This window comes from Lacerta agilis, chromosome 6 (assembly GCF_009819535.1).
Source record: "Lacerta agilis isolate rLacAgi1 chromosome 6, rLacAgi1.pri, whole genome shotgun sequence".
NCBI classification, from domain to species: Eukaryota; Metazoa; Chordata; class Lepidosauria; order Squamata; family Lacertidae; genus Lacerta; species Lacerta agilis.
Window position 1 is genome coordinate 16,203,615 of NC_046317.1, and position 12,729 is coordinate 16,216,343.

Sequence of the window (12,729 nt, forward strand, 5' to 3'; positions counted from 1 at the left end):
AATTCCTTGCATGGACAGGTTGTGCAACAGAGCGAATCATTAACTAAATAATCATTGAAAGTATGACTTAGCATTCAGTAGAAAGGGACCCTACTTTTGTTTTACTTTGCTTTCCAATAGAAGTCAATAAATGTGAGGAAGTATAAAATATTTTGGATTGGATTTAAGATTTTCCTAGTATAGTTGTATGGCATACAACTATAGTATACTTTAATAGTTCACTGAAATTATAGGATTCAACATTTTCCCTTTCTAAATTACTAAGTTTGAGTTCCTATCTATTTTAACAAGTCACAAATTCAAGATAAGAATTGCATCATGCTGCATTATTTTACTCATAGCAAATTACCATTCAAATGTCTGGAAAATTCATTTTACTTCAGAACCAAATGTTAGCTTAAACAGAGATTTGGGGTTCTTTTTTTAAGTGGCCATGGATGTTGCTGTCTCAAAGTTGTGATAGCACTTTATAAGGTATACAGTTCGGCCCCAAAAAGTAATTCGCTAATGAGTTTAACAATGGATATGAAGATGCTAACACTTATGCCATATTTTATTATGATTTTATGATGATCTATTGGTTACATCTCAGGTCATAGCAATTGCTAATTTGAAGCAAATGGTATATGACATTTTTTTTTGGTTTGCAGTGCTTCAAATATCAAGAAATGGGATTCAAAATGGCAGAAAACTCTGGCCCTATGTGTTATAATTTAGATATATGATTGCTAGAATTTTATTTTATTTGCAGCTGATTTCAAGGTTGATTCTGAATGCAGAATGTATTCAGTGTTCAATTTCACAGCTTTTTAATGGTGAAATCCTGGACATCCTTAGCCTGCAATCCTACCTGGGGAAAAGCACGATTAAACTCAGTGGAATTTACTTCTGAGTAGACATGTACATGATTGCACTGTTAGCATGGAGAATGGGACTTGGATGAGATTTTACTGTACATGATTTTGCCAAAATTTTAAAAATGGACTAGGCATAATTACTGCATTTTAATACTTCTAAACTTTAACTGACATTAGTAACCTAAGAGTTCATTAATATGTGGTGACTAATTTTAATCAGTGGGTCTGGCAGTTGAGGCAGACTTGTTTATTTTTGAAGCTATTTTGGTTCCAGCATGAATGTGAAATATTTGTCATGCTTAAACTAAGGGGTACCTTTTGATTGCTAAACAGTATGGTATCCTACACTTTCTTCAATACCACAGAAAGGCACCTTTGGTGCTTTCACAATATGGCATTTGATTTAAAGATAACTGATGGAACAATTCATCAGTTACTCACTTAAACACAATAAGGAAACTTTCTTCCATTAGTAGACAGCCTTATTTTCGTGCACACAGATCTACAATATGTCCCAACATACTGCTTACAAAGTGCAGTCCACAAACCACTTGTTCCAGAATACTTCTGCATAACAGGCAGTTAAGCCTATATTTGTTGCAATCTAGGGGACTGCAGCAAGGGACGCGGGTGGCACTGTGGTTTAAACCACTGAGCCTAGGGCTTGCCAATCGGAAGGTCAGCGGTTCGAATCCCCGCGATGGGGTGAGCTTCCATCGCTCAGTCCCTGCTCCTGCCAACCTAGCAGTTTGAAAGCACGTCAAAGTGCAAATAGATAAATAGGAAGGCAAACGACGTTTCCATGCACCGCTCTTGTTTGCCAGAAGCGGCTTAGTCATGCTGGCCACATGACCCGGAAGCTGTACGCCAGCTCCCTCGGCCAATAAAGCGAGATGAGCGCCGCAACTCCAGAGTCGTTCCCGAATGGACCTAATGGTCAGGGGTCCCTTTACCTTTAAGGGAACTGCAGCAGTCCAGCCTATGATCCACAGAATATAACATAGTAGAGGTAATAGAAGTAATCTTGCCAAGTACATGCTCAGAATCTTCATTTTGAAAGATATAACATTAATAGAGGAGCAATAGGTGGACAGGAAGAAAGGATGCCCAAGCCATCCCCTATCACATCCTCCTTTGCTCTCCCCCCCCCCACGCATCCCCCCTAGGTAGGCTTGAATCCTGTTTCTCAGCTCAGCTGGAGAGAGAAGTCTTTAATGGATTTGCAAAGGAGAATCAGATGTCAGGGCCAGGATGAAGCACCACACTGCCAGTTTTCTCTTAAAATATTCCCCTCCCATAACAGTACTATGAGGGAATACCTCACGAGGGAATAATGTCAAAACAACAACTATTGTTACTTGGTGGGGTTCCGGTGCATATGAGACAACAGGCACCCACTGTCCATACTTTCCACAAACAAACAAATGAAAACATTGTCCCAACAAGTTATTTCAGCTTGGTGAAAAAGTCTCTGCTGTAGGTGTTCATTTTGTTTGTGAACCTATATTGTGGTGTGAGTGTTTCCTTTAAAAAAACAACACTTATGTTCGGCTCTTTTATGGTATGCTTGAAAATTGCTTTGATATGCGTGCAAAAGGTGGTTTATAAATTAATAAATAATAATATTTTTCGTACTGGCTAGATTTTTTTTAAACAAAATGTAATCATTCGTCTATTTTAATAACAGCAGGCATTTGGAATTCTTCGACACCACTAGAATGGTGTTAAAAATAATGGCTGCAATCCTATTATGCCTTTGCACAAAGCATTTCCTTGTATATATGGGGAAACATCCCATTTTTTTTTGTAAACATCCCAATTTTTTGTGTGGAGAGCCTCTCTATTGAATGTTTCTTGGGAGGCTCTCCACCTTCATTTTAGGAGCCGCAAAAAACCATAGCAGGGATGGAAGCCTGAAAACTCCCTGCGCTCACCCAAAATGTTGTTCATAGACTTGGATGTCAATTCCCCATCACATCTTCCCTTTAGATGTATGCCTATCGTATTGCTACATAGTTCAGTTGGCATTGTGCAGCTTACCTGTGGTACCCCTGAAAACACACACATGCATACACAGGGAGAGTCTTCTTCCCGGGCAGGATCAGTGCTTCTGATCTTACAAAAGTACAGCAATCAGAAACTGGCCAATGGTGTTTCATGTCGCAGCACATTGGAACAATTTGTATAAAAATGGCACACCATTGCAGCCAGTTAATAAACCTTCCAAATCAGGTATGCAGTTTTAGTTGCCTGCAGTCAGAGACAGTTGGTGCTCTATTATTATTATTATTATTATTATTATTATTATTATTATTATTATTATTATTTTAAAAAACTACCTTGCCACCCTTCTGCTCTTGTATCCAACTTCCCTTTTGTTACCAGCAGAACGGGAAGAAGAAATGGATGCCCTCATAACAGTAAATGTCCGTGACATTTATATACATGTTTCCTTGATTGTGATACATAGACTTAAATTCTAGTTCATAAATTACAGTTTAGGCTGAAATCATTAATTGTTAACGCCTTTATGATAATGTATAGTCCTCTGTGTACCTAGGACTTCTAATACATTTTTAATGGACCACTAATCCTTAAGATAAAAGCTTAGGAACGTAACCTCCAGCCATCTCAGCATGTCACCAAGCTGTCAGAGGCCCTTCTTGCTATCTAATTGCCATTGGGAAGGGCAGGGATGGCGAGACCCTCTCGCTGCTGCTTTCAAAATATGCTGTGGCAGAGACCACCGCTATGTTCCCCAAGGCAACTGTTGGAGTGGGTTTCCTTGACTTCTTTCCCATCCAAATTCTGTTACAAGCTGAATGGCTTCAGCAGTTGCAGGATCAGCTCATCTCTGGGGTGAGTGACACCTGACTATTTGGACATATATAGCCTATCTGGAGAAGCATCTCCAGAAGCTAGGGGTGCAGGGAGACTCAATTGTGTTCTTAGAATGGCTAAACCCAAACAAAATACTGTTAACAGTATTGTAGCTGATATTCCCTCACCTACCCCACAAACATTTCAAACAGCATGGAACCCAAAGGCTTTGAGAATTTAGTTAAGGGCCTCAAAATACCGTATTTTTTGCTCCATAAGACGCACTTTTTTCCTCCTGAAAAGTAAGGGGAAATGTCTGTGCGTCTTATGGAGCGACTGCATGGTCCCTGGAGCTAAACTGCCCAGGGGGGAAAGGCAGATCCTGCTTTTTCTGTTTTAGAAAGAGCTAAAGGCTAACAAGAGGGAAAGAGAGTGTTGAAAGGAACCCGCTCAACAGCTGATTGCAGGAGATCGGGGACGGAGATAAGGGAGCTAGCTCCCTTCCTGCCCCGCCCAGGCCCCTTGCACAGCCCTTTGGGAGGGCTGAGGATCCTGGGAAATTGAGTTTTTCAGCCATTTGAGGCTCTCTGTTACTTTTCCTCTTGCTTTCTATTACTGGCTGGTGCTTACTGGTTTGCTTTCTTCTTGCTTCCTATTACCTGCTGGTGCTTACTGGTTTGTACTGGTGCTTACTGGTTTGTACTGGTTTGCTTTCCTCTTGCTTCCTATTACTTGCTGGTGCGTACTGGTTTGTACTGGTGCTTACTGGTCTGTACTGGTTTGTACTGGTGCTTACTGGTCTGTACTGGTTTGTACTGGTGCTTACTGGTTTGTACTGGTTCGCTTTCCTCTTGCTTCCCATTACTTGCTGGTACGTACTGGTTTCTACTGGTGTTTACTGGTTTGTACTGGTGCTTACTGGTTTGTACTGGTTTGCTTTCCTCTTGCTTCCTATTACCTGCTGGTGCTTACTGGTCTGTACTGGTTTGTACTGGTGCTTACTGGTTTGTAAGCAATGCTTTCCCCCCCTTTGCAAAAGCTGCACAAATCTGAACTGATCCTCAAAAAGCAGGGCTTTTCCCTTTGCAAAAAAAGCTGATTCTCAAAAAAAAAAACACACATGGGTTTTAGAGGAGGAAAACCAGAAAAATATTTTTCCCCTGGTTTCCTCCTGTAAAAACGAGGTGCGCCCTATGGTCCGGAGCGTCCTATGGAGCGAAAAATACGGTAGCATCCTCTCTATGGGCTGCAGAGATTTTTTTTTAAATTACAGATTCCTAGGGGAGCTTACCAAAAGTTAGAATTATAGTAAAGCCAATTGAAAGGAAAACATTAAAACACCACAGAATAAAACAGCAGCATTAAAGCAATCAGTAGAATAAACCAACCCAGCACTAATGCACGGAGGATTAGTAAGCTTTGGATAACAAAAAGGTTTCAACCTGGCCGAAAAATGTTATTAAGATAGGTGGAGAAACCTGAGGAAGAGCCGCTGTTGAAAATATTAGTATGTGGAGACAAACAGCTTTTTAGATGTCAGAGCCAAGCTGTGAAGGGCTTGGAAAGTAAAAAAACAAACCAACACAGCACTTTTGAATCGAACCCACAAACAATCTGAAAGCCAGTGCAGTTGGTGGATCACAGGTATAATGTGACCATAACACCGGGTCAGAGTTAACAGCTTCACCACTGTAATTTGGACTAATTGCAGTTTCCGAACTGCCTTCAAAAGCAATCCCATGTACAAAGCACTGCAGTGGTCTAACCTAGAGGTTACATGGATCACTGAGACCCGGATACTTCCGTTCAGGTAAGTTCACAGTTGGTGCTACAGCAGAAGCTGGTAGAATATGCTCCATGCCAAGGAGACAACCTGTACTTCCAGAGACAAAGATGATCATTTGAGGGGACGGTCCTCTGCCCCCAAGGCATTTATAGTCTAAAAAGATCCATATTGCTAAATTAACTTGAATACTGTCATTTGCTTCACAGTTATAAATTAACGCCCGTCATTTTTTCACCTCCACTTTCAACAGCCGTGAGAGCTGACCGGATGCGTGGGGGTCGAAACAAGTTTGGACCAATGTACAAGAGGGACAGGGCACTGAAGCAGCAGAAAAAAGCTCTCATCCGAGCAAATGGACTCAAGTTGGAAGCCATGACTCAGGTGATTCAAGCAATGCCCACTGACCTAACAATATCCTCTGCGATCCAGAATATCCATTCTGCCTCTAAGGGCCTACCTCTGAACCATACAGCCTTGCCTCCCACAGACTATGACCGAAGCCCCTTCGTAACCTCTCCCATTAGCATGACAATGCCGCCGCATGGCAGCCTGCAAGGCTACCAGACCTACGGTCACTTTCCGAGCCGTGCTATCAAGTCTGAGTACCCCGATCCTTACACTAGCTCCCCTGAGTCGATAATGGGCTACTCTTACATGGATGGTTATCATCAGACAAGCTCGCCAGCAAGTATTCCTCACCTGATACTGGAACTCTTGAAGTGTGAGCCAGACGAGCCACAGGTCCAGGCTAAGATCATGGCATACTTGCAGCAGGAGCAAGCCAACCGAAGCAAACACGAAAAGCTCAATACCTTTGGGCTTATGTGCAAAATGGCTGACCAAACCCTCTTCTCGATTGTCGAGTGGGCTAGGAGTAGCATCTTCTTCAGAGAACTTAAGGTATGCTACACACTTGTTTTCCTATTGCATGATAATGAAATATAAATGTGGTTTGCCGTTTTGCTTGGTGTTACGTTCACTCACTACTCTTTGGTCAAATGGCACTGTATAAGCTGTGAGCGTGGGGCTGTTCTGCTCACCCGTCATCCTCTCGGCATAAGGTATAAAAAAAGTCAGACCTCTATTCTGCAGATTTCCAGATCAACAATTTTTAAGCAGAAGATTCTGGTGAGCTGGAGTGTCTGTCCAAGCGGGACTACTTGCAGAGTCTACAGCTGTCTAGTACGACACTTGTGGGAGTGGAAGAGAATGTTTGCTGTGGGAGATAGAAGATGTTCTCCCTTTGCAAGCCTTTCGCATATTTGCATGCTCCTCAGAAACAGCAGGGGGATAATGGGGGTGGAGGGTTTGTGGGGAGAGGGCTAGTGATAATAGAGAAATAGAAAAAAGTCAGACCACTGGTAAGGTATCTTAGCAGAAGCAGGACTCCGAGAAGGGTATCTACGAATCTCAGGGTTTGTTGTGAGCTATGAATGGCTTCAAGTTTGGTCACAGACAGCACAGCTGGCTGAAAGAAAAGTATAAACCAGTCACTTGAGCTAATGCCAATCATTCATAAGACCAGATGGAGCAAGTATGGGGGAGTCACTGGGCCCAGTAACTCCTGGGTAGGACAGGATACATAAACATGTTGCAAAGAGAACAAAAATGCCTCAATTTCTGTGGCTCTGCAGAGTTCTGATAAAATGAATATTATTCTGGTTGACATGGTTTCCAGGAGCCTCTCAGCAAAATACTCCAACAACTTGTAGATATCAAAATAACAATGGGTGTTCTATCTGAGGAAGACATGTTGTGCTTTTGAGCACTCCGGAATGCAGTGTTTTCAGGACTGGGGAGTACCCTGTGCTTTGCAAGTATCAACTGTGCATTTACTGTGCAAAAAAACAAAACAAACAAACACACACACACACACACACACACACACACACAACTGCTAGTGTGTAAAGGCCCTCAGAGTTACATTCCTTTAATCTTTAAGAGTGTCAGAGAAAAAGGTCTACTCAAGTTCCTTCCCATAGATAAGCAAAAAGAATAAGAATAAGAAGTCAGTGACAGAACTGAAGTGGTCAGCTAATGAAGTGGTCAGCAGTTGGCATAGAAGGAGTGGAATCAGTACAGAACCCTAGAAAGAAAGGAATAATGTGAGATGTGCTGGTGGCAGTTTTGAAAGAGGCCAGAAAGGGGGTTTGGGGGGGCATTTCTGCAATTCACTGAGGATAGGACTAGGAACAATGGAGCTTAAACACTAGGAAAGCAGCTTTCTTTTGAGCATTAGAAAACAACAATAAACAACAGTCACTCCCCTGTGGAAGCAGGTGTCCTGGGAGGTTGTGGAATGTTCTTTCTGAGAGACTTTCAGTGGAAGTTGGAAAATGTTTATGCCAGATACTTTTCACATATAGCACAACCTGCCCTAGGGAAAAGGACTAGAAGCAGGGGGACTCATTCTGATTCTAAAAGTCTTCCATTCCCAAGTGTTAGTGAGGAGTATGTCACATTGCAAGGGGGAGGACGGGAAAGAGCAGCAGGATTGAGGCAGGCCTTGGCTGATCTCATGAGTTCGCATTTATATTGCAGTCGTTGTTGCTTATTGCCGATATGTAGTTTTCTTGCTGATCTGCACAGCATTCCTGCTCCTGAGAGCTGTTCTACACAGATGCAGAATTATTATTATTATTATTATTATTATTATTATTATTATTATTATTATTATTATATACCGCCCTATGCCAGCAGGTCTCAGGGTGGTTCACAGGATAAAATCAGAATATAAAACCAAAAAGTCCCTAATAAAAATAAAAACAACAACCCAATAACCACCTCCAACGCATTTTAAAAGTGCATGGGATTTTTGTGTGTTTGGTGACACATTTAGTATTTTATTTATTTCCAAAGTAGATGAAAAACTATTAAGACATATATAGTGCAAATCTAAACTAAAAGGCATCAACATCTTAATAGACAGGTAAAAATAATCAGAAGGACTGAAATCATGCGCAAGAGGCTGGGAAGCTAGAAAGGGCTCTCCTGGCACCAAATGGAGAAGGCGGCAGCAGGGAAAGCATTCCATAATTGGGGTGCCACTGCTGAGAAGGCCCTCTCAGACAGCAGGCAACTGCAGAAGGCCCTTTAGTATCTTAAAGCACAAATGCACATGTGAAAACAGGCAGTTCTTCAAGAACTCTAGTCTAACCTGTATGTTGCCAGAGCATGGATAACTGAGGCAAAGCTATCTCTGTCCAGGTAGAATCACATTGTTCTGGAGTGCACATACAAAATGTTCCCGTCCCCCCACAAATGTTCCTTGCTTGCAAGTAATAAATTAGCATGCCAAGGAAGATGTCCCTATCTTTGCCTTCTGATATACTAGTTTACTCTGTGTAAAGAGGTTTGTTTATTTTCTTACTCACTTTAAGGCCCATGATCCTTCCACTTACAACTTCAGCTGATTCAATCCAGAGTGATGCCACTTCAGTCTGCACGTTCTGCATCATGTGTAGGCCAACCATTCAACTTTGCTCTTTCAGTTCCATCTCCTCTCTTTATAGTTTCTATATACAAGCTTTTTCTGTTTCCCCTTACTCTCCATCACAAAATGAGGAAGCTCATCCATGGGCAACTCGTTTGCATGAAGGGATTCTTCTGTGCTTTGCTCTTGAGATGGTAAAGAAAAGTCACAGAGATTCATTTCTACCACTTCATACCATGCTGTCCATTCCTAAATATGCAGCTGCCGCTAGGGAAAATGTTGTTCCTTCAACCTATACAATACTGTGGTTATTGATAAGGCCTCTGTGGTTAAGGGAAGGAAATTGAGCGTCCCTCTGGAATTGCTGTTGCAGAATTTCCCCTTGTATAGAAAAGGCTTTTCCCATACTGCACCAAGACTACTCATCCTGTTACTGCTACCAGATGGGAGGCCAATGAGAAAATAAAGCAACAGCATGGAGGGCTGCACATTTTAGAAGCGTTCCTAAGGCAGTGCTGCAGCCAAGCTGGCCTTGGTCCTAATCATTCCTAAAATGGTTGATTGCCTGTGAATCCTATGTGTGCTGCTTAGAGTAGTTATGGGGAAGAAAACTCTTTATAAGTGAATAAAGATGTAACAAATATTTATGGAGTAGAGAGGCCCTATTCACAATGCCAGCCAGTCAGATGTGCCCTTTTTACATTACTCCATTCCACCACCACCCCTTTTTCTCATGCTACCTCCTCCAGCAAAAACTAAGCATTCCACACACAGTGATTATGCCCAGTCCTCAATGGGCTATTTGTGTGTGCATTGGGAGGTGCCCTTTAAAAAAAAAACATAGTGGTGTTTGCTTGTTTTTGCAGTTTTGCAAACCTTTGGATTTTTCCTAGCCCTGCTGGAAATGGCATTCACGGTGCCATTTCCACTCCATAAGAACACACACTCAGAGAATGTGTTTACTACTAGTTTGGTTTCAAAAGTTTTATTGGGGGAATTCCCATGATTTCAGCAAGCCTTAAACACACATGGTTCTGTGAATATTCTGGTGAATGTTTAACTTGCATATTTTCATGAGCATGTAGATGTTGGATGTGTTGTGCCCAAGTCTGTTTTGTTTGGGAACTCATAGCATGCAATTTATTTAGTGCAAACAATGCAACAATCGCCATCAAGTTGTAGCATGCACTCTGGTCGTCGTCTTATCTCGTGCTATATGCTAGAGGACTTGAGAAAGATATAACAAATTTTGGGTGAGAAACCAGAAAAATGTTCTTCTGGGCACAGTCCTTGCTGGACTTATAGCCCTCCTTCATTTCAAAGAGGCTCGTGCAGGGAAACGTACTGCAGGATTGCACCCTTATTTCTTGCCTCTCCCTACTGTGACCACATTGTGGTTGAAAAGTGAGTTATACATACCATAAATAAACAAAGCAATAAAATATTACTGGGCACTGAAACACTTAGCAATGTGGATGTGTGGTGATAATAAGTTTAGACCTGCTCCTTAAACAGAACCTCCATGTCTAGGGGGAATCTACTCCTGACTAACAGATGCAGGGGACAAGAGGGTTTGACTTTCCCCTTCTACACCACCCTTGTAAGCTTTCACAGGAGCATTTGGCTGGACACTGTTGGATAACGAATGCTGGTTTCAACAAAGCTTTCGTAAAATCACAGCATTTTAGCTGTAAGGGACCTTAGAGCTCATCTAGTTCAACCCCTTGCTCAACTGATCGAATCTACAGAACTCTTTGTTATTAAGTATTTGTGCCTAAAAATACACCACTTTATTATGTGGAAGTCATGGTCTTTCAAAGGAATTCATAAAAGAACACGAATGTCATGTGTATATTGTACTGAGGCAAAATTAGGAGTCCCTGAGCCAAAGCTGTCTTGCTGAAAAATGGCACCTGACTCCAAAAAATAAAAATAAAGAGGAGCAATTGTAATGTGTTATATAATGCTTTTGGAGCACTGAAAGTAATCTGTGTACATCAGTCCCAGAGCAAGCATGGCCAGTGGCCAGGGATGATAGGAGCTCTAATTCAGCAACATCTGGAGAGCCAAAAGTTCTCCATGTCTGACATACATAATAATTGCATGTTGTTGTTGTTGTTGTTCAGTCGTTCAGTCGTGTCCGACTCTTCGTGACCCCATGGACCAGAGCACGCCAGGCACGCCTATCCTTCACCGCCTCCCGCAGTTTGGCCAAACTCATGTTAGTAGCTTCGAGAATACTGTCCAACCATCTCATCCTTTGTCGTCCCCTTCTCCTTGTGCCTTCCATCTTTCCCAACATCAGGGTCTTTTCCAGGGAGTCTTCTCTTCTCATGAGGTGGCCAAAGTAGTATAATTGCATTGCAGTTATTAAACAGGCCCTGATGCCTGTTTCTTATGCATACAAGAGTTGACAAAATAACAGAATGTTGGGAAGTGGCTAATAATAATAATAATAATAATAATAATTGAAGTCTCATTGCTTTTGGTGGGTCCACTCTAAGTATGGGGAGTGGGTGGCGCTGTGGTCTAAACCAAGCCTCTTGGGGTTGCTGACTGGAAGGTCAGCGGTTCAAATCTGCGTGATGGGGTGAGCTCCCGTTGCTCTGTCCCGGCTTCTGCCAACCTAGCAGTTCAGAAGCATACCAGTGCAAGTAGATAAATAGGTACCACTGTGGTGGGAAGTTAAACGGCGTTACCATGCGCTCTGGTTTCTGTCACGGTGTTCCGTTGTGCCAGAAGTAGTTTAGTCATGCTAACCACATGACCCGGAAAGCTGTCTGTGGACAAACGCTGGCTCCCTTGGCCTGAAGTGAGATGAGCGCCACAACCCCATAGTTGCCTTTGACTGGACTTAACTGTCCAGAGGTCCTTTACTCTTACCTTTTAATCCTAACCCCATTTATCACGGTGTAAGCCCCACTGAACTTGGGAGGACTTACTACTTAGAATTGCACTGTAAGTCTGGATCCAATCCCCATATATAGAGTTGTCATCATTAATGTATTCATTTATAGAATTCTTTTTGTTTATGTGGTGCCAGGTGAGAGATTTGTCCAGGCCTTTTAGGACTTTAAAATGGTTTTGTTTTGAATGCTGGGTTTTTACAGCCTGCTGTGATCTGTTTGTCCATGGTTTTATTGCATTTTTCTGTTTTGTGTAGAAGATGCTCTGGAAGCCATAGCTGAAGAGCAGCTAACAAATGTTTGAAATAAACAAACGATGAAGCCTGTGTACATAGCACCTTACAGCGTAAGTCAAAAAGGTGTTTATCTTGATTTCTTGTATTAAGTGGCTGGGAACTTCTAATTCAAGTTTGGCTATAAAGCAAAAGCAGATGGGGAATAGGTACCACTTTAGCAAATTTATTTATTTTACATCCACCTTCCTTCCATCATAGAACTCAAGGCAGTGTACCCACAGCTGCCAGGCAATCCACAGTCCTCTCAGAAAATGGGATGTAGGAGCACAGAAAGCTGTCTTGTGCCAAGTCAGGCCATTGGTCCCTAGCTGAAACTGGGACCTTCTGCCTGCAAGATAGATGCTCTGTCACTGAGGCCAAATTGGTGCCACCGAGAGATGCTTTCTGGCACTAAGTTGTCAACCTACCAGGGTGAAGGGGAAGCAGAGGAGCAACAAAATTCCTCCCACCTCTTGGTAGAATATTATGTGCAACTAACTTAGCAAGTTGTTAGAAGTACAACCCAGTATGTTGCCTCCTGAAGCAACCGAAGACACTCTGGTATCTTAAGGCAACATCCATATTGGCATTCCATGATGCTAAATGTATCTTAATATCCAAAATAATCAGCATTTTGTTGCCCTTTAATGGT

General features: G+C 42.2%; 1 protein-coding gene across 3 annotated transcripts in view; it reads left to right on the forward strand.

The window, feature by feature from the left end:
- The window catches only part of NR5A2 (nuclear receptor subfamily 5 group A member 2), a 113,098-nt gene that overhangs the window by 24,064 nt on the left and 76,305 nt on the right, over nt 1-12,729 (forward strand). For all 3 annotated transcript variants that reach the window (XM_033151437.1, XM_033151436.1, XM_033151438.1), the window contains exon 4: nt 5,714-6,363. In XM_033151437.1, coding sequence (XP_033007328.1) covers nt 5,714-6,363 — 650 coding nt within the window. The remainder of the gene's footprint in view (nt 1-5,713; nt 6,364-12,729) is intronic.